At 38.5% G+C, this 22,696-nt stretch overlaps 2 protein-coding genes across 2 annotated transcripts; both read right to left on the reverse strand.

Annotated features, from left to right (window-relative positions):
- Window positions 1-1,023: 1,023 nt before the first annotated feature.
- Window positions 1,024-5,474, reverse strand: PTP4A1 (protein tyrosine phosphatase 4A1). Its single transcript, XM_026665233.2, has 5 exons — window positions 5,338-5,474; window positions 5,007-5,099; window positions 3,700-3,830; window positions 2,752-2,826; window positions 1,024-2,303 (listed from the first exon to the last, which is right to left on the reverse strand). The coding sequence occupies exons 1-5, from the start codon at window positions 5,440-5,442 to the stop codon at window positions 2,186-2,188; spliced, it is 522 nt and encodes a 173-aa protein (XP_026521018.1). The 5' UTR covers window positions 5,443-5,474; the 3' UTR covers window positions 1,024-2,185.
- Window positions 5,475-5,747: 273 nt separating this feature from the next.
- Window positions 5,748-11,083, reverse strand: LOC148132978 (uncharacterized). Its single transcript, XM_087945268.1, has 2 exons — window positions 10,742-11,083; window positions 5,748-5,887 (listed from the first exon to the last, which is right to left on the reverse strand). Exons 1-2 carry the CDS (start codon window positions 10,778-10,780, stop codon window positions 5,792-5,794), a joined length of 135 nt encoding a protein of 44 aa, XP_087801394.1. The 5' UTR covers window positions 10,781-11,083; the 3' UTR covers window positions 5,748-5,791.
- Between the last annotated feature and the right edge of the window lie 11,613 nt (window positions 11,084-22,696).

A 22,696-nucleotide genomic window follows, 5' to 3' on the forward strand; every position in this document is an offset into this window, starting at 1 on the left:
CCATGATCATTTCAGGAATAAGAGCTAATGGGAGTTTTTTTAATATCTAATAAATTGCCTCTATATCCTGGAGATTCAAAACATTATGAGCCCATTTGGCATTCATATCACTGTATTGGAATAGCAATTCTTTTGACTAGTGTCTCATTTTTGTAAATATGTCCACTGAACTGACATTGAAGTTCTTCAATGACTACATAACACCATGTTTAAGACCATTCTCTTAAAGCTGCATTTTCACATTAATTATAAAACCATGCTGCTAAAAATGTTTGATTAAGCAACTGCAGTCGAGTCCAAACAATGTGATGCCTGAAACTCAGTTCTGAAAACCCAGCAAAACATAGAATAAAGGCATGATAGGGAGATGCAGATCCTCTAGTCTAGAAAGAAATTAGCATTGGGAGAATAGCAGCAGGTAACCAGTTCCTTATATAAGTTACTACAGCACTGCAATTATTTTGCTGTCTTGTAGTTTAAGAGGAAAGCAGTTTGTGTATGTCTATTTGTGAGAGCATTTTACGTATTCAAATGCATTAAAAGAAGTGATACTATGTGACAAAGAAAATGTCATTTAAAATTGGAGGGTTTTTTGAGATTTAAAAAATGACCCACAATCTTGATTTAATGACAGCAATGGGGACAGGTTTCGCTAAACAATGCAAACACAGGATATGATGCTTTACATCACTTAGCAGTGGAAATTCTGGTATCCAATTGTTAAGTGAGGAGTACCTCCTATACTCAAAATTGTCCTGCAGGAACAGCAAGTTAAGAGAAAATTTGTGTGGGTCAATTTCAGCATTGTTAAAAATCCAGTGTACCTTTAAGTAGAAATACAGGAAATTTTGCATTAGAAAAATAATTAGGCATATAAAAACATTCACCTTAGGAGGACTAACTTCTCTCTTACATTGTTTCCCGTTTGAAGAACTTCAGAGCAAAATTTCGATAGAAGTCTATTTCCTCATTACAAAAAAATAAACTCACACACAACCCTCCCCTCTTTAAAAATGAAGGAAATTGCAATGCAGGTTTGACTTTATTTAGATATTTGAGCTCTCACACTAAATTTTACAAGCTGGTGAACACTGGCAAATTATTTCTCCCACAGTACTATAACCACACATTCCCAAGACAGTATAAATATATGGTTGAACATTAATACACACCACCATTTTATCAAGTACATAACAAATTATCAAGTATCCAAATATTAAGTTACGCAGCTCAAAAGGCATACAAAATATTACAGAGATCCACCAAATTCATGGTAGAAACTCAAGAAAAAACAAAATCACCTTCAACAAAGCAATAGTTGTTAAACAACTTCCAATAAGTACAGTAAAAGAAATTACAAGATCTTCAGAAATATGATTAAGAATTTTCAGCTACAATAAAGCATTTCTACATTAAAAAAATATTTACTAAAGTAAACAGCATATTCTATACTTCCTGCACAAGACAAAAGGCAACATTTTACTAGAAATATTAATTAGTCCCCTCCCATTCTTTTATAGGCCTTCTACTAAAGTTGCACATTAAGTGCCAATATATATTTATTTAACTGTAAGGCTTTTTGTCTGGAGTCATTAAAGACTTGTGTGCTTCTGTACAGCATGACATATTACTCTTCTATTAATAACCAGAGAATGTTTTGTGAAAGAGGGTTTAAGTAATAAAAATTTAGATACCAAAACTAACTAAGTAAATTGTGTGCAAATCCTGATAATCATTATAGTGTGACTGTGGGAGACAAACAGTGAATAGGCAGATTACTCTATGAAGCCCTATTCACCAAATCAGAAGACAGTTAGGAAAAGGGCAAAGGCCCATATAGTTATTAGGGTTATTACACTGTGGTATACAGAAATAGTGTATTGGGCGTTTGGCACCTAATCTCTATACATGTTCTGATATAACTATTGGGACTTCAAGGAAAAAACTGAACTACATGATTAAGGATAGTTTATTGATACATACAGTAAGACATTTTAAAAGGCCATGTACATTTGTTATCTAAACAGATCATCTAAACAAAGTTGCTCCCCTGCCAACATTGTGGCCTACACCTATAGAAGCTCCATGTAATCTAGTTAGACATACATGTAGTTTTCCCACGTAACCTGCCCAATTCTAGTTTTAGTCTTCTATTTCCAAAGCAGCAATCAAGGCAGCTTTGTTTTTACTGAATACAACAATTGTTACGATGACCATTTGAATCTTTAAAACGGAGGCGCATTTTGGGACGATATTTCTCCAAATAGAGAAGCTGCTTGCTGTTAAAAGCTCCACGTCGCTTCCTAAACAAAAGCACAGAATGTATTAGTCACAAAATGTTGTTCAAATGGCAACTTTATCCCTTGATACTTTCTGTTCAAGGTAGATTTGTTCTTTTTTTAATGGCCCGTTTTCAATTCCTTACCCAACATCACAGTAGTTTACTACTCCTGCACGGGAATAAATTATAAAATATATCTGCATACTTTACTGCAGCAGACTATTTAAATTATTCTAATATCAGAACAATCCTATACTGGAAGAGAGGCAGCTGTCTCTGTCTGCAACTCATTAAGGCAGCCATATATCCTTTAACAGACTATGTGGCAGAATCCTACCAAATGCTGGATGAAGTTGAACATTCTTCATTCTGAAACATGGCTTCTGAATCAAATTCAAAAGGGACCATTCTGAAAATTATTTCAGAAAATCATTTGAATTAAGAAATGAGGTCAATGTTTCAATACTTACTGTCTTATGAACTGAACCGCATCCTCATACTTCATTCCACATTCAATAAGTGCAAGGGCAACCAGCACAGGTGCTCTAGAAAAATAAAAGATTATAGAAATGTGTGTCTACTATTAACAAAGGATATCTTGTAAATAAGCCTCCCACAACATAGGATTGTCTAACAATATCTGGAACATGGAAAATATACTTTGTTTCAAGAAGAAACTACTGCATCCAGAAACCTCTGAACCATTTTAAGACAGCTTGGCAGCAGCAGTATTTAGATTGTCAGAATTGCTTTGAATTTTGCATAAAACAAAATTCAGTTGGGGTAAGTAAAGCAAAGTTGCTGCAGAATGCTCCCTTCTTCCCTCAGTAAAGTCAATTACCATAGTATGGAAGCAGCTCTAGGAAGGAGAGAGACTGAGAGATGTACACTAGTTTTGTCATTCAGTTCCTACCTTATCCACCATTGCCATTATTTTTTGTCTCTAATCTTCTCTCCTTTCCCAAAATCACTTCTGCCTATACAAACACCTGATGTTATTGCATATAAGCAGGGACCACCCAATTGCTATTATGGACGCAGAATAGTCCATACATACCTAAAACACTATTTCATACACAATTCCTAACCACCAGTCAGGCCAAATAGGCACTGTAAGATGACCCATACTGGAGAAAGGCTAATATGCTATTAAACAGAATCTCATTAAATTTAAAACAATCCAACTCTTATTTTTGTGTATCCTAATGCAATTAAACTTACATAATTCTAATGGATTCAATTAATGTATTTAGAAAACATTAGTATGTATTCATTTTGTTTGGGTATCAACTTCACAGACTATTTCAATCCATTTTTTTGCTAATTCTAGTTGTATAGAATTACCAAGTCAAACATTTATGATGGCCATAGACATAATATAAAAATATAAATTTTTTAACTTCAAGGTTTCAATTTACCTTCCAAGACCAGAAACACAGTGTACAGCAATGCAACAGCCAGGCTCTTCACGAAATTTAACTTTCAGAAGATTTAGCCAATCATCAACAATCTGAAGAGATGGTGGTGCCCCATCATCAAAAGGCCAGTCCTGGAAAGCATGCATTAAATAGGTTTAGGTCTCATATTCTCAAAATCAGTTACAAACTAATAAAAATCTTATTTAAAAGATTTCAGATAATGGTTTTTACATCTACATTTCTGAGAAACTTCTATTATGCCAGTGCTGCTCAGTCACAATAACAGATATTTCCATCTCACTTGTTTAGAAGGTTAACTCTTTGTTATGAATCCAGTACACAACTATTAATATTTAAGGGACAATATATAAAGTATTTGAAGAAGTATCCTAAATATGCTTTTAATTTATCATATTCATATGGTCACCAATCTCAGACAATATAACTTTGGTGGGCATACAAAACAACCATAATAGTATTTAAAAATACAAATAAAAGTATTATAAAAGACCGAGATAGACAGCTAGTTTGATTTAATGGCCAAGGCACCAGGCTACAAACCAGGAGGCTGTGGGTTCCAGTCTTCCCTAAGCCTTGAAAGCCAGCTGGGTCACTTTGGACCAGTCACTCACTCTCAGCCCATAGCATCAGCTTTGTGCAACAAGTTGGTTGGTCAATTTCTGTCTAACGAATGAACCAACACTTGGTTGATTTGGGAAAATAAGTGAGCCCTGCACTTGCAACAAAAATGCTCGGAAGGAAAAAAATCCTGAGACAAATGATGAGATTGTAAACAATGGAGCCATCTAGTCAAATTATCATTCCCTTATGATTCTACAGGCTCAGATTCTTGACACAATCAAATGTCAATGCATTTCTGAAAGTCTGGAGAGATGGGGACTTCAGGAGGAATGATGTTCTATAAGGCGGATGCCACAGCAGATAAAGCTATCTCCTGGGTTCCATCATATATCTTCCCGTCCCACAGACGGGACCCACAATATGACTCTTCTGCCAGACCTGATGGAATGGGCACAGGTAATTAGGAAGGTACAGTCCCTCACTTTTTAATTTGTGATTGTGCATTACCATACTGTTAGCAACACTGTCTGGCTGAAATTTCTTCATATTTTCATTCTAGACTTGTGTTGTTTTCAGGCTGTGTGCTATTTTTTAAGACTATATCCTCCCATTCCCAGATTAGGTATTAATTCAAATATTAAACTTTAATGCTCTGAATTAATGTATGCTGAATTACAAGGAATTTCACAGGCTAATATCTCAAACTGTTCAAGTAAGCTACTCACCAAAACCTGAATGCCTTCTTTTTCTAATGGAGCAGTGTCATAAGTGGCTTCACATACTCTTACTATTGTAGTTACTCCATACTTCTTAAGTTCCTAAAAGAAAATCAGTTATGTCTTAACTGTATCAACTATGCTAATACTTATGGTTTTAATACTATATTTGGTAAGAAGTTAACAGTTTATCATACTTAGTGATTTGTTTTGCGGAGTATCTCAATTTTACCTATTATAGTAAATCACAATATAACCCTCCATGCAGCTTGAGCTGCCTTTATGCAGCCTCGCCTTGTTAAAATATATTTAAATGCACAGCATTTTGGACACTACTTACCTCTATGAACTTGTTTAAAGTTGCATTGGTTGGATTATGAGTGATAAGGAATCTCATGTTCTTGTAGGTGATTTCCACAGGAGCTGGGCGGTTCATTCGGGCCATGGTTTAATTTAATTAAAATGTGCAATGACAGAGTTTATTTTTTAAAAAACCTAACTGATTAATGGAGAAATTAAAATCTACTTCACAAAAAGCCACTAAAAGTTTCCAGTGCCAACAAATATGAAGTTGGGAGGAAAAGGGAATGAAATGAACCTCCTAAACAAGAAGCAGCAAATCTTCAATCTTGTAATACTGAGGCAAAAAGAAAGGCAGTGCACTGAGGTTACCCCATCCAGGTTAGAACTCCTTTGTAAAATGTGCTGCCAATTTCAATCCAATACTTCTGCTTATTGTGGTAACCACTCTTTTAAGGGGGCTTCTTGGTGGAGCAGTAATCAATTTCTACAGTTCACTTGTCTGCATAAAGGCCGTGCTGTGCCTGGCAGTAGTCCCCACTGCCCTTCAGAAACTCCATAAATGTGTGACCGAGAACACCACAGAACTGCTGCAAAGAGAAAAAGGGACAGTGGTCAATGGCTAGGAATACACTAAGAATACAAGCATCTTAAAGTGTTAAATAAATATGCAAGAGTCAGGAAATGTAACTAAGTGTTCTGAATTTTCAAACTAACTAAAATAGCCCCACAACCGCATTAGGTATTAATCACATTGCAGGTTATAGATAACCTAGGTATACTTTAAGGCAATAATGAACAATAGGCTCGGAATTCCCTCTACAGCTACACTAGAGTATACTAAGATTGCACAGTAAATGTTTAATGGCAGAACTTCAGCAGCATGAGTTTTCTAATCAAAAATGGGGAAAGGAGGATGGAGATGGAGGCACAAGACCCTTGGAAAATGAACAGTTCACATTCCTATTCTTAAACCATAATAAAGAAAATTTAGTTCTGTCCTTTTGAAAGGCCCCCTACAGTCCAACCAATTTCTTGGGACAGTAAATTGCACCTGTTAAGCATAGTTCATGGCTTGCTTTTAACCAAGACTGAAACTTGGAGTGAGTAATAGAAGTAACGTTCAGGTTAATAATTCTTACTTATTCTGTTTCCCAATGAGGGAAAAAACCTCACTGGCCAATATTCAAAATAGTATCATTTAAATTTAATATTTCTGATGCACAAAAACAGTCTTGCTTCCAGTAGCCAAGTAGAAGAGAACAATTTATCACATGTACCCAGAACCAAAGCTTGTACATTAAAGATCAGTTGTTGCCCTTCAGAGTTGGAAAAAACAATTTACTAGCATTTGTTCTACTTTTCTTGTAACTCTTCAGATTGCAGCAAACATTCTAAATTAGAAAACAGGGACTAATAATCACAATGAGATCTCAAGTTCTCATTTAATATGGGGCATTAAAAGAAACATAGCAAGTTCTTATGCAAACAGCTCCAAACTGAGCAGAATGTCACCTTTTTTGACTGTACTCTTTAATACACTATGCTAACTATGATGCAGCCTGTTTGCTGAAAGACCCTACAGACCAATGCTTTAACATAGACTTATCATTCCATATTTATGAACATTTTATTGTATCATCTTATGTATTGATAACATAATACCACAATCATATTATGACATAAATACTATTGTTTCACAAGGCTTCACAGCTACTCTAAGAGGAGCCAATAAATAGCAAATTCCAAAAAACAGACTAAAATAGTAAGGATTTATGTGCATGCTGTCCAGCAAGAAAATTAAATCTATCCCAAGCAAATCAAAAGTACAAACACTGAAATTAAAGGCCAGGCAAAATAGATTTTCTTACATGTATGTAAATAGAGCCAAAGAGGATGCTCAGACAAAACAAAATTTATAATGATAGTTCAAATATTCATCAGAGGGAGCAAGATAAAGAACCCAGCAATATTATGACATAACAATGTACACATCATTTTACTAGGAATGCTGTGCACATAGAATCAAATCAAGATGGTTCACACATTAATTTAGCAGTCAAAAGCACCCAAAGTATAAGCTTAAACTATAAATTAGATTTATTATGAGGAAGCCTTGATGAACACATTAATTCCTGTTAGAATTTATATTAAAAATTGGCAGCTGACCTATCTAGTCTCACAAGTACAAATGATAAGAACAGTAAGAATATCTTCAGTTGGAATGGTAGTGAGGTACTACAGACTTAAAATGATTATAAGAAAAGGTACCATGTTTCTGATACATATTAGGAATGTTCTGAAAGGAAATAATTTTTTTTGAGAATTTGAATAAAAATACATATATTTACAGTTGATATATTTAAACCAAAGCATTTTACTAATATAATTGATGCTCCAGTTCTAGACTTTTGAGCAAGATGTAGTTTCAATCCAAGGCTTTTGATAAAGCTCTTTTAGCATATTTATGTATGTGTATGTCTATCTGTCTGAATGAGAGGGGGGATATTTATACATGGTATTTGACATACCACTAATAGAGAAAGCAGATAAAGAAAAGTTGAATATAGAAAGATGGGGAAGAACTTGAATATGATTGGTCAAAACATCTACCAATCTGTGCTAATTTAACCTTTCACTTAACATGTCGCTCCCAGTTTAAGAAAGATCATTATTTGTATAAACCCACTTCCTCTTCAAAAAAACCCAGGTTAAATCTGTTTCTGTGCTTTGGCTGTTTTTTAAAAATACTCTAAACCATCATCAGTACCAATACATTTATAAAAGGCTGAGTGGTGTATTTCATTTGAATTAAGAGTGCATACCCTTATAGAGCATATGACAGAAGGAGTCTACTCCAGGAAAAATCCCATATTTTGGAGAACACCAACCAATAGTTTGAGACTTAAAGCATGTTCACTATAGAAAGCTAGTGCTATGTTTCTAAGGTAGTCAAGTTCCAGATAAGCTGTTCTTTTAGTCAACTCAAACCATGCAAAATTACTATGAATATTTTCAGGTAGTATGCCTTAAAAATATACTGCAGCAATCTGCATGGAGATGCCTGCATAATAATTATACCACAGAGCTGAAAAGGTCCCTAATTAGTGCTCAAAATAGCATAGAGAAATAAGGATCACTTATAGGCCCAGAACAATACATAAAACATTTAAGAAAAAAAGGAAGAAAAACAGACTAACAAGGACTAAACCCAGAACATATTGCTGTAAGAAGTTTTGCAGTTATGAAGTATATACCTCCTCCCTTATTAAAAGTATGGGCACTACTGTAAAGCAAGTACATTTTATGGACTTTTGGAATTTCTAATCTATATAACATAAATATTGTAACTTATGAAATAATTAGATTGCAGCTAATTCTTTATTTTATAGACTACTTATGGATCAATATTCTTTTGCTAAGTGATAAAGATTGAAATATTAGCATAAGGCTTTTACAATATTTAGATTCAGCCTGAATCAATGTCAAGCAGCTGAGCACTGAATTGTAGGTCTGAACCCCCAGTTGAAACTCAATCCAGGAAAAAATAGTTTGAGAAGACTGAAATATCCTTTAAATGACAGCCTACTATGACTTGCATCTTAAGGGAAGAAAATACAATGCTCTGACTCAGTAATACTCTTATGTTATTTTAATACACATTAATAAAGTGCCTCGGTGCCCTTTCGATTCTCTCACGTGTCACAAAAGGAAGTAATTCCATATGTCAAGATTAAAATGCTGAAGCGATTAACAATCCTTGGAAACAAAGAAGCTGCCGTTCTCACCCCAGGCAGGAGGGGAGGTTTTAAACTGCTTTTTTCTCCCGTATTCCTTCGACTTTTGTAACGAGGCCTAGATACCGAGTTGTATTTTAACAGATTGACATCCCATCAATTTAAAGGGGAGCACTAGACCAAGTCCCTTATTGTCCCCCCGCTGCCTTCAGCTGCGAGGAAGGCTTAGCGCGCCAGACAGCAGTTTATGAATGGAAGGAGCGACCCGTTATCTGCAGGCAGGAGGCGCGTGAAGGGAAAGAGGCCACGCCGCCGGCTTCAGCGCGCCAAATGTCCTCCTGGCTCTCTTCCCCCCTCCGCCCCGCTTCGTGACTCACTCGGCGGTAGCGCAATAGCCCTCAAGCTCTCTACCACACGCGGCAGGCGAGAAGGGCGGCCGCCGGCCAGGCACCGCGGCGTGAACAAGTCTCAACTTGTTTCCCCAGTGGAAGATTACTCCGTTTCCCTTCCCCTCTCCTCCCCCCCCCCCCAGCCTTTCCTGGCTCACGAGTGGCCAAAGCGTTCGGGCTCGTCAAGCCCAGCTCGAAGGAGATCGGGGCCATCCAGCACCACGTGAATGGTACAAAAGGACGGGGACCACCCAGGGCAGGGTCGGCTGTATGATTTAGCCAGGAACCCCCACCCCCCACCCCAAAAAGGCTGTCAGAGGGCACAAACTCAGAACTCCCTCTTGCTATCCATTTCCACGCTCCCCAAAGCTTTTTCTCTCTCTCTCTCAAAATCAGGCAGCCACGAGGCATTTTCTCTCTCTTTCTCTGCCTCCTGTTCCCGTTCAAGCCGATCAAAGGATCCGGAAGAACCCCCTCCTCTACAGCACACATACGTGTCGGGTCCACATCTCTTCCCGGCTTGTCGATAAAAGCAAAGCTCAAACCCGGTTTTAAGCGCGGGAGTTCCTGCTCCGAATGAGCACACAAAGGAATCCGAAATTCGGACGGACGGGGGGGGGGGAGGAGAGTGCTTTCATTCAGACCAGGTTTGCTCTTACCTACATTGTTCGCCGTTGTCGAGGTACAAGGAGAGGGAGGGACGGACAGGTCCGAAATGCCGGGCAGGGCTGGAGCACTTCTCGTAGTGACCACGTGCTTGGCCCGGTTGCGGCGCTTCTCCCCCAGCTGCGAATGTGGGGGTGGGGTGGGAGAGTTACATAGCTAGCCGACCCCCCCGGCCTCGTTTCCTAGCAGCAATCCTAAGGCCAGCAATTGACTGGGTTTTTCCCCCCTCAGCTTTCCAGGCCCTTCTTTCGCCAGACAGCGGCGTCTCCTCCCGCCCAGACACTCCCTGCTAACCCCCGTCGGCGTCCCCCGTCTCCTCGCTTGCCACGTCCCACATCTCCGACTACAGCCGGGGCTCGCAAACCGGGCCGGCCGGCGGGAGGAGCGGCAGTTTCTTCCAGCTGGAGTCGAAGGGAAAGGAAGGCACGGGAGGAGAACGGCCAGCCGAACGACCATTGAAGTTTAATAACGCACGACGGCGAGAAGGAAGAGGAGAGCCGGGTTGGGCTCGTCTGCCTGCCCTCCCTCCCGCGCTTGGGAACGGCCGGCGCGGAGACCCTGCGAACAAAGAGGCAAACGGAGGGAGGGAGGAAGAGAGAGACAGAGAGATTAGCGCAGGGCTGGCAAGACCAGGAAAGAGGCCGCTACTCACAGGAATATGGTTACTCATTGAAGACTGTAGCCTGATCATACAGCCTCGGTGCTGAGGGCGCCACCGCCGGGGGCAGGAGGAGCTAAGCCGGAGGGAACTGGAGAAGGAGGCGGCGGCGGAGGTGGTGCCGGAGCAGGGCGGCGGCGATGGACCATACAGGGCGCGGAGCAGCCGGGGAGAGAGAAAAAGAGAGAGAGAGACGGGGATGCCAGGAGAAGGCGAAAGAGGAGGAGCTCCGGCCGCTGGCGACGAGACTGTTGCTAACGCGGCACTGACGGCAGAAAGAAAAAGCGACTGGAGGAGGGAGGGGGCCAGAGGCGGAGGGAGGGCGCTTCCGTTCGTTCGCGCAAGGCAAGTAGGGGGACGGGGGCGGGCAGAGATGTCTTAAGCACCGCCTTGCACTCTCTAGCGTGCAATCGTGCGACGCCCCGCCCCTCTTAGCTGACGCCTTCAAAGCTCGGCCGCTTGGCGTCACAAACGCCTCTCGCCGAATGGCACCGCTCCCGGCCAATCGGAGGGCTCGGGCGAGTTGAGCCGATATGGCCAGGCGTGTGGCAGTGGGCGGGGAGCTGAGGAGGAGGAGGAGGGGAAGAAGGCCAAGGAGAATGCTAGAGAGGCGCGAAGGGAGGGCGGGGCGAAGGAAAGGCGGAGAAAGCAGGTGGAAACCGGTTAGAGAAAGTCGGCTAACTAGCCGTGGCCGGCCAAGTTCGCAGACAGACGGGGTGGGAGGGACAAGGCGAAGGTTCGCTCCCATTGGTTGGCCGTTGCTGCTATTCCTTCGACTCCGGTCTTTTCGTTGCACTTCTTGAAAGGCAACTGGAATTCTTCCGCGAATCGCAGGACTCTAATTTAGCTTTGAGATGGTTCCAGAAGCAGTATTCGTGATAGCCTTTTGTAACGCAGTGCAATTTACAAGCCGACCTCTAAAGTAGCATCAAGCCAGAATATAGATGAGAGGTCTTTGTATCCACCACGTCTTGAGTGTTGCGTATTTGGAGTGAGATTCCCCTCAAGCTCAAAATTGTCAAACTCCATGTTTTTAATGGGGGCAACTGCTAAGTGTGGGGTCGGCTTGTTACTCACGAAGTACAACTTCGAGACATCTAAATCTCAGATTTTATTGTGGAGCAGCGCAGACCCAAATTGCTCCCTTGCAGGCTGAGGATAAGAGTCCATGACGGCATGCATCCGGCGAATTGTTTCCTTAAAAATTATGCCACAATTTGAGAATCAAGATGTCATAAGACGTTACTTTTTATGAAAGTCTAAGTGGATGAAAGTTTCTGTCTGCAGCATTATGGTTCTGAATTATCCACTTGCTAGTTTGCCCTGTAGGAACATTAGTAGCTTCACAACAGATTACAGCTTTAAAATAAAACCCTACAAATGTTCAGTATTTACAATTCAGATTCTGGTTTATATAGGTGTGTTTTAGCAATAGAATATTGCTGGTTGTGTTATTCAATTAATTTCTAATATTGAATGCGACAAATTCACATCTAGCATTGGTTTCCAGAAGTCTTAAATTGACACTTGCCAAGGAAAGCTGTTCTGTATCTGCACAGCCCTTTTATTCTAATATAGTGAATGTTGTATCCTGAGTCTACAATACACTTTAATCTGTTACAACTTCTCTAGAATTCTGTGAGGTGGGCAATGGTATGCATTACCTAATTACCTAAATAAATATATAAAAAATAACAGACTCCAGTAGAACAGGCATTTATTGCTGGAGATACTAAAATGTGAAAATCTCTGTGTAAACAAGTTAGGATTAAGAAGGTTTTTTGTGTTAGGGACAGAGGTGGTATTCAGCAGGTTCTGACCAGTTCTGGAGAACTGGTAGCGGAAATTTTGAGTAGCTTGGAAAACCGGCAAATACCACCTCTGACTGGAGATTTTACAGTTTCCTTCCCCTGCCATGCCCACCAAGCCACACCCACAGAACCGGTAGTAAAAAAAATTGAATCCCACCACTGGTTAGTGATTAGATTTGATTAGATTTAGAATGATAACTCTCCACATTAATCATGCAGATTGGGCATGGATCTATTTGAAGCCAAAAACTTCTGGAAGAACACTCACATTAAATATCTGGATTAAAATAATCATATTGGGTTTAGGAGAATCTAAATTGAAATACAAAACTGACCTTAAGGAAGAGGGCAGTTTATATCTCCTTGAAGGAGACAGAACTATTGAAGAAATATTGACATTTAGGTAGGGAAAATTGCTACAATAACCTACCTAATTTTATTCATTTTTAAAGGGTAGCATTTCACCTTGTTATTCCTCCACATGACACCAGATTTAAATAATCAGCTCTGAATATCAAAATAATAATTTTTCAGTTTTACTTTCTTGTTTGGTGATTAGAATCAGAAATCAACCATATATTTTTCATATGAAAATAAGTTTCTTTGTAGACATTATGTAAGCTAGGCTGACAAAACAAAGTGAATTCTTACTCTACTAAGCCAAAGTGGTTTATTTGGTTTTAGTTTGATGTATTCTGGGAATCCAACCATTTATATACTATTAATAAGCCATTGCTACTGTTTGCATTTGTGACACAAATATTTTTGAAATAATTATATTAATTAAGCTAATGTAATTATTAGTTGTATTTTAGTGAAATAAACATATATAGTGAAATATATATATTGTTTTGTGGCATCGTGCATTGTGTGAGCCTAGGCACTATGATATGTTAATCAAGTTTTGAGACTTAGAATGTTTTTAAAAAAATCACTTTTGAGGCTTGTTTACTAGATCATGGTTAAAAAGTCAGAGTTTGCCATGTTGTATGAATGGTAATGCAATATAAACAGATTTCAGCATAAAAACTTGCCATTTGTAATGACTTCATATTTGTGGCTGTTATTGAACACCTTTTCAAAGCATCATATTACTTTATATTGCAAATTGAACAGTTCAATTGTCCTAAGCTTTAGAATGGAAGGGATCCAAACAGTTAAACCTCAGCTGGAAAATCTGTTGGAATGATATTTTTTGGGTTATGAAAATACAGTTGCTTGTTTGCTTGTGTTCCATTTTCCTCTTTTTGCTGTGCTTGTTTCACGTCACCAGTTTGATGCCTTAAACCACAGATTAAAAAACTGGGGTAATTAAGGATGGAAGTAACTTGGGAGCTGAAAAAAAAATCCACAAATGAAATATGAGGGGATAAAAAGGTGATTTTCCCCAAAAGGGTTCCCCAACACAAACTAATTACAGCCTCAGAAAATACATAGGGATAGATATCTACAACAGATTGAGATTGCAAAACTAAGGATATTTGCAGTGGTTGCTGTTGAGGTAATTCCCCGTTAGGAGAATGAGCGCACACAGAGAGACGTAGTGAGAGTGATGAAGAATAACACACAAACAGCACACAGATACACTGTATAGTAAAATGTAGGTTTTTTACTTCCAATAAATGTTTAGGCAAAGTCCAAACAAGCAGTCCAAGTCATTCACAGTTAAAGCAGTCAGTTTTCAATCCAGGGATAATCCAATAACAAAGTTGAGTATCAAAAACAGTTCAGTAGCAGACTTACATCAAATCCAAGATGAACTATGATCAGTAACAATCAGAATGGCAACATTCTCCAGAACAACAGAACAGGAACTAAACAACCCAGGTTTCTGGCTCCATGTTATGGCTGTTTGAGGAACCACACCCAATTACAATTTTAGCGTTCCCTTAAAGAGACAGTATTAAAATGTCTATCCTGTTTTATATATTTTCCAACCCAACTATTAGATGACTTACATTCCTAACATTCTCCCCTTTGGGTAGGACAATATATACAACCTTACATTCTAAGTCCATAATCCTCACAGCAAGCCTTATGCTTTACAGAACCTTGGGCCTTTGTAAAATGATCTGCAATGTTATTTTCTGACATGCAGTATTCCAGCTTAATCATCTTACTTTGCACACATTGTCTCATATTTAAATATCTTGAATCTGTGTGTTTTGATCTTGTCTTAACAGCAATATTTGAAGCCATCTATATTGCTGATTGGTTGTCTTCATAAACAACAATAGAATCTGTTACATAATAAAGACAAACATGAGAACTCAGCCTCCATTGTTGATAAATTTAAATGTTTCTGTCAGATAGACCTCCATCCAATCAACACCTTTCCCAATAATACTACAGTACCTGATGTAGATTTACGTGTATTTATGTCTGTAGCAAAACTTGCATCAGCATATGCAGTTAAATTCAGTTCATCCTTAGGCTTCAAATACAATGCATAATGCATTGTTTGTTTCAGATATCTTAAGACACGCTTAGCAGCTTGCCAGTGCCTTTCAGTTGGCTCAGCGTTAAATCTCACTAATTGGTTAACACTATGCTATATCTGGCCTTGACCAATTACTGAGATAAGATAAACTACCGATCAAGGATTGATAAATGTTCTTATCAAAAACAGGACTTTGAACATCACTGTGGCTACTGGCTCATCGGTGTTTTAGCCGGCTTACAAAGTTCCATTTTAAAACTTTTTAGTAATTGGTTAATTTTATCTGCCTATATTCCTTACTTTCTTTTTTAAACAAACATGGATCAGCCATGCCAGCTACAAAACCTATCTTAGTTAATTCCTTAACTATACACTGGTTCCACTCATATCCTGATTGCTTTAAGCCATAAAGACTCTTTTTCAATCTCCAGCAATCAGTTGTACTATCATTTTTGATACCTAAAGGTTTCTTTAAATATATAGTGTGTTGCAACGGTGCATGCAGACATGCCGTCTCTACATCTAAATGATTTATAATGTATTTCTCCTTAGCTGCCCACACTAATGCTGCCCTTAATGTAGTAGCCTTCAAACTAGGTGCAAACACCTCATTGTAGTCATTTGCTGTCTGATTGAACCCTTGTGCTACTAACCTGGCTTTATGGGTGACAGTCCCATCTACACCTGTCTTTAGCTTATAAATCCATTTACATGGCATGTTTACCTGGTGGTAACCTGACAGTTTTTGTAAGGAGTTCAGTCCTTATCCATTGTTTCCTGCCAAGCAGCCTGATCCTTAGCAGGATATAGTTTTAGTTCACTATAGTTACTTGGAACTGTATTCACTTGGCATACAACCCTAGCCTGATATCTATCAGGTGGTCGTGTTACTTGGGTTGAACGTCTAGGTATTACAGGGCTTACTGGTGGACTCACCTTTGCCACCTGCTTCTGTCTTCTATTTCTTCCTGTGCCTGTTCTTCTACTTCCTCCTGTGCTTCCTCTTGAATGGCTATTCGTGATTTACTTATTTTATCTTTAGGGACTATTTGGGTGTCAATAATAATATCATTGCTGGATTCTTGTTCCAGTTTATCCCACCCAACGTGCTCAAGAAATTTTGCACTAGCGCTACAATAAACATGAGCTGTGCCTGGATCCCAAAATCTAAACAATCTATGGTTGGCCTCATAACCTACGAAAAATAATTTCCTAGCTCTATGTTGCCCTTTCAGTCTTACTTGTGAGGGAATATGCACCCATGCTGGAGCTCCAAATGTGTGTAAATAACTTAAATTTGGTTTTTTGCCATGCCAACGAGTGAATGGCAATTCTCCAGTTGTGTTAACTACATTGTTTAAAACATGGTTGCTACACATTATGGCCTCACCCCACAGTGTTTCAGGCAAACCTGAATCAGATAACATAGTGCGAGCCATGGCTTGTAACGTTTGCCCTCTTCGTTCTATAAACGAGTTATGTTGTGGTCTGTAAGGTGCAGAACGTTTATGCTCGACACCAGCCAATTTCAACATAGTTTGGAATCTCTTGTTCATAAACTCAGTCCCGTTATCAGTAACTAAAATAATTACTCCTCATTTTTCTCTCAGGAAATCTTAGCCAGTTAAGGAAATGTTGGAATGTTTCTGTTTTGTTTTTCATGAGATAGCAGAAACCGTATGGTCCATAATACTCAAAATATAGCAGGCACCTCCCAAACTAGGTTTTTTTAGGACCAATTATGTCAGCAAACACAACCTCTAAAGGTTCTTTGGTCTTAAACTCATTAAGTTTGTTTGCAAGAGTAACCTTACTCTTCTCTTGGCTACAAGCATTACAGTTTAAATACTTGCTACAGGGTTTCAATTTTACTCCGACAATTCAAGTTTGTTTGAGCATTTTGAAATTAATGTGCCCCAGACGTCTATGCAGTAAATGTATACATTCATCATGTGGCTTAACATTGTTATAAACTGAGTTAGCCATCTTCAACTGATCATCATGTATCACATATAAAACATTATCTAAAGTAGCAGAAACACTTTTACCCTCTTTCTCTATTATACAGTTATCTCCCCTAAAGATTACTATTTAAGCAAAATTAACTAAAGCCCTTACTGATAACAAATTAAATTTCAGTTTAGGTACATATAACATAGTTAAATGCTCATTTATACAAGAACAATAGGCAGTACCTTCACTAGAAGCTTTCATCTTCCATCCATTTGCCAATGATACATGTTGTTTACTCGTAGACATGTTTACAAACCTCTCTCTATTTTTAGTAATGCACTGTGATTCTCCACTATCAACAACCCACAAATCATGGTTTACAGTTGAATTGCTAGACATAGCTAAACTAACATTCTTCTTGGCCTTCTGGTGATTACCAGTATTCTGTTGTTTTCCTTTCTTACAGAATCTAGCTATATGTCTCCTAGCCCCACAAGAAAAACATTTCCTAACGGTATATTTATTTTTATTTTATTTATTTGATTTGCCAATTGTTTACAAGATAATAAGTATAAATGTATACATAGTTGTGAATACATGAAATGGGTACATATAAGAAAAATAAAAGAATAAGAGAAACAATAGGACAGGGACGGTAGGCACGTTGGTGCGCTTATGCACGCCCCTACAGGCCTCTTAGGAAAGGGGTGAGGTCAATAATAGACAGTCTAAGGTTAAAGTTTTTGGGGTTTGGGGAAGAAACTACAGATATAGGCAGTTGAAGATAAATCCTCTTCTTGTGGTTGTTCCTTTCTCAGTTGGTCCCTATCCAGCCGTCTTCTTGCCTCTTCCCATAACCTTCCAGTTATGTCAGTCAATGTCAGTTCATCTTTGGTCAGGACTTCCAATGAAGATACGTAATCGTCATAACTTTCAATGAGGAAAAAGTGATGTAAACTTGATGCAGCTCTGAAAATATCAGTTCCTTTTCATGTAGCTCTTGAAAAGTTCTTTTCATGAAGTTCAAATGAGCTAACATCTCTCCACCTTTCAGAAGATGTGCTCTAAATAGTTTACGTGTAAGATGTATGTGCACACCTACACTGTCACGAACATAAATCCTCTTCAAATTCTCCCAACACCTAGCAGCAGACTCTTCTCCACGAATATGGACTAGCTGCTGGTCACTCAGTGTTAGTCCAATTATACAAAGAGCTCGTTCGTTGATCTGTTTAAAGTCAGCAAGCTTCTTGGTATCATCCTCATTTTCTGGATCCCAAGCATTTACATCCAGTGGATCTTGAACTACAGTCCATAATCCTTCTCTACGCAGAAGTAGACTGCACTTCATAGACCAGGAAACATAGTTTGTTCCATCCAACCAGGTTATCGGTGATAGACTTGTTGAAGTGTCTTGTGCCATCTTTACCAGGATAGTAACCCACAATTAAACAGTAAAAAATTGTCTGTATACAGTACTGTGTATTCACACCAACTCTCAGTTATCTGAGCCTGGTATGGCCTGGGCCCATAACCAGTGTTGAGGTAATTCCCCGTTAGGAGAATGAGAGCACACAGAGAGAAGTAGTGAGAGTGATGAAGAATAACACACAAACAGCACACAGATACACTGTATAGTTAAGTGTAGGTTTTTACTTCCAATAAACGTTTAAGCAAAGTCCAAACAAGTCCAAGTCATTCACAGTTAAAGCAGTCAGTTTTCAATCCAGGGATAATCCAATAACAAAGTCCAGTGTCAAAAACAGTTCAGTAACAGACTTACATCAAATCCAAGACGAACTATGATCAGTAACACTCAATAGGAACGGCAACACTCTCCAGAACAACAGAACAGGAACTGAACAACCCAGGTTTCTGGCTCCATGTTATGGCTGTTTGAGGAACCACACCCAATTACAATTTTACCATTCCCTTAAAGAGACAGTATTAAAATGTCTATCCTGTTTTATATATTTTCCAACCTAACTATTAAGTTAACAGTTTCATAACAGGGCTCTTGCATACTTATATCCAGATCTAAAGCAAGAATGTAAATTTCAGTTTGTGCATTTTGATATATGTTTCTGCTTCCATGTGCCATCTACCATTAAGGATACTTGTCTATGTTTAGGAAAAAAATAATATTTTTATTATTCTGTGATCATTTATGTCTCTGCAATGGAAAAGATTATATAATGAAGTAATTAATAGGAGATGTATGTTCAAATACTATCAAGTTCACATATTATGCTAAGTCATATTCCCCCTCTCTTCTCTTTTGGGGGGGGGGGGGGGGGGGGCCGGGGGGGGGGGGGGGGGGGGGGGGGGGGGGCCTTCTGCGGGGCGGGGTTTTTCTTTCTCTTTCTTTTTTTTTTTTTTTCTCTTTTTCCCCCCCCCCCCCCCCCTCTTCTTTTTTTTTTTTTTTTTTTTTTTTATTATAGTTTGGTTTTCATTCCAGTGTGATCTGTGAACTCAGGTGATAACACCTTATTCAGTACATCAAAGTTTAACCATCAGAGAGTGGTGAAGTAGGTCACTGGACATGATGCAAATACTAAAAAAAAAAAAAAAAAGCAATTTACTGTTTAAAAGGCTTCAGCTGCATTTCCTTATTCTTTGGAAAAACTTGGGTTAAATTTAGTATCATTTCTGCACCTGACAGACCCATTTTGCATATTTGTATTCTTCCTCATTCCAACTATAGCTGATGCAGATAAGGTTTCATCACAGCTAATATTTATTCCTAATTCTCTTCCTCATTTTTGATGATTGATTTGTTTTTCTGCTTGTTTGGCTATCCATGTTGCCCAAAAACTCCAAAATTTTGTGCAGTATCATCTTTAGGATATTACTTCAGTGTAAATATAGTCCAATATGATTGTTAACCGTGTTTTTTTTTAAACCAATTGCACTATTTCCATAATCAAAAATACTCTAAGAATGCTATCTGCATAAGTAAGGATGGAATGCAATTTGAGCTATACATTCTTTCAAACAAAAGAACTTCTTGCCTAAAGCCTAAAGTATCCACCTACTTTGTGAATTTAACTAAACTGATAGTGTAGAACTGGAAAATATGATTTAGTTAACAATGTTATGTTTTGAATGACACTCATTTAAAAAATAAACAAAAATGTTCAGAGCTAATTCAGTGAAACCAGCTTGTTATTATTTGATTTTTCTGCAACACAATAGAAGGTGTTGGTCAAGGAGCTGTTAATTTCATTATAGTATAACCTTGAAAGAAAGGGCACAGATGGCAATCCCCTTCAGGAAAAAGAAACTAAGATAGCCTATAGCAGATATAATCCTGTACTCAGTTTCATGTTAACTATATAAGAAAGATAGAACCACTTTGGGGTAATGGTTAAGATATCAGGCTAGAAACTTGGAGACCGTGAGTCTTAGACACAAAGAGTCTTAGACACACCTTAGACACAAAGCCATACAGATGACCTTAGGCCAGTCACCTCTCAGTCCTAAGAAAGAGGCAATGGCAAGGCACTTCTGAAAAACCTTGCCAAGAAAACTGCAGGGACTTGTCCAAGCAGTCTCTGAGAATTGGACATAATTGAATAGAAAAAAAAAAGACATGGAAAACATTTTTGTCTTAGGGCCTGGAGGGAAAATAGCAGAACTTGATTTCAGATAGTAATTTAGGTCAAAGTATGTCTGTGTCTCCTGCCATTCCCACTCCCACCTCAGTCCTGCAGACTGCTCTTGGCATTCCATAATACTGATCCAAAAGAGGTGAAAAAGAACAGATTTTACAATCTATAAGAATAAAAGTTCTCTTTCCAGCACGCTGACCACCTATTCTAAACAATTATTCACTCATATCAATAAATCTTTGGTCCTTCAGGTATATGTTGGAGATACCCTGTTAAGCTGTAGGGGCACCATGGTTAGAATGAAGTATTGCAGGCAATCTCTGCCCACAGCCAGGAGTTCGATCCTGACTGCCTCAAGAATTGACTCAGCCTTCCATCCTTCTGAGGTCGGTAAAGTGAGGAGCCAAACAGCTTGGGGCAATATGCTGACACTGTAAACTGCTCAGAATGCTATAAAGCACTATGGGTCAGTATATAAGTCTAACTGCTATTGCTATCGGGTTGAGGTTTTCAATATGCTTCTGCCATAGACTGCTCATTAGAGCAGTCATGGTCTTCATGGTCTAGAGCAGGGGCCCCCAACTTGGCAACTTTAAGACTTGTGGACTTCAACTTCCAGAGCTGCTGGCTGGAGAATCTTGCCAAGTTTGGAAACCCCTGGTCTAGGGTAAATAAGGACTCAATGCTCCCCACCTTCCACCTCATATGCATCATTTTCTTACTACTTACAATGCATCTCAGGACATTTCCTATTCACCCAATTTAGAAATATCTTTTTCAGAATGTCTTACAAGCAATTTAAATTTTTCCCCACCATTAATAACATATTGGCATCTTCAAACATGCGCCATTCTTTCCAGTACTGAGCTTTTGTGCTATAATTAATTTATATTTCTGGGGACAGGGGAATGTTTCCCATTCTTACATTTCATCTTTGTGAATACAGTATTGCCTATTTAACAATTTTTTGGATTTCCTATAGTTGCTATTAAACCCAAACAGGGCCTCTTGCTGCTTTATTAGGTGAGAATTAAAGGTTCTCATAACTACCAGTACATTAAAGTTGGTTCTTAAGAAGGAAGTTATTCATTCCAAAATCATACTGTGAAAAAAAAAACTTTCACAGAAACAGAAACAAATACCACCCAGTTTTCTTATTAGTATAAGACAGAATATAGATGGGCAATTTTTAAATATTCTGTGCTTATTCCATAACTAACCAGACTAAATATCTATAAGAAGGCAGTATGACAAACATCAAATCTTTTGGGGGCAGTAAATCCATTGTATACAATTGTGCTTACATCTGATACTAACCATTTAAGTAATCATTCCATCTGCATATTTTAATGTACATCTAATTACACCATTTTATCTGTATTTTTGAAGGAAAAGGAGCAAGGCTGCACCAATTAGTCAAGCTTCCACAATGCTTACCATTCAGTTACTGGTGAATCGTGTTAGGTTAGCAACAGCAAGCTGTTAGCAAGAAAAGCAACTACATATTCAAAAGTACTTCAAATCCATATATACAGGCTACATCCGGAGAAGAAGATGAATTTACAAACCTTGACAGGACTGAAATTTCAGATTCAGCTCATACAATTCAGTGGCAGCAAACTGAAATAACGCTTTAGATGTGTGACAGTGAATGTAGATGCTCTTATAGAAATCATGTGACGCATATAATTTGGGGTGGCTCTTATATGAGCTTTGCAGTTCAGTTTTCATGAGAGACTGACAGAGCGCCTAAACTGGTTGGGAGTTAGTTTGTGTTTTTATTTAGCCTAAACAAAAGATATCATAAGCTCCCTCCAGTGCAAATAAAGCACAAGTCAGAATTTCTAACCCATAGTAAACAATTTGCTGTTTAGGGAACTTGCCACAAATCCTATAATAGAAATTCATGTGTTGAGAATGCTATTATTTTCCTTTAAACCACATAATCTTTTTTTTTTTTAAAAAAACTACTACTTATTTATTCTTGCACAACAGCGGCTTATGGAATGAATGAATCACCTAGCTTGTTGTTGTTGTTATCTTTAAAATGAGACTTGTTTCTTTTACATAAGTTGTTGAAATAAAATGAAATAGTTTTCTGACAAAACTATAGCAGGGCTGTTGTTATCTATTG

Source organism: Notechis scutatus, chromosome 1 (genome assembly GCF_049901735.1).
Source record: "Notechis scutatus isolate UNSWTSFEM ecotype Mainland chromosome 1, rNotScu1.2, whole genome shotgun sequence".
Lineage (NCBI taxonomy): Eukaryota > Metazoa > Chordata > Lepidosauria > Squamata > Elapidae > Notechis > Notechis scutatus.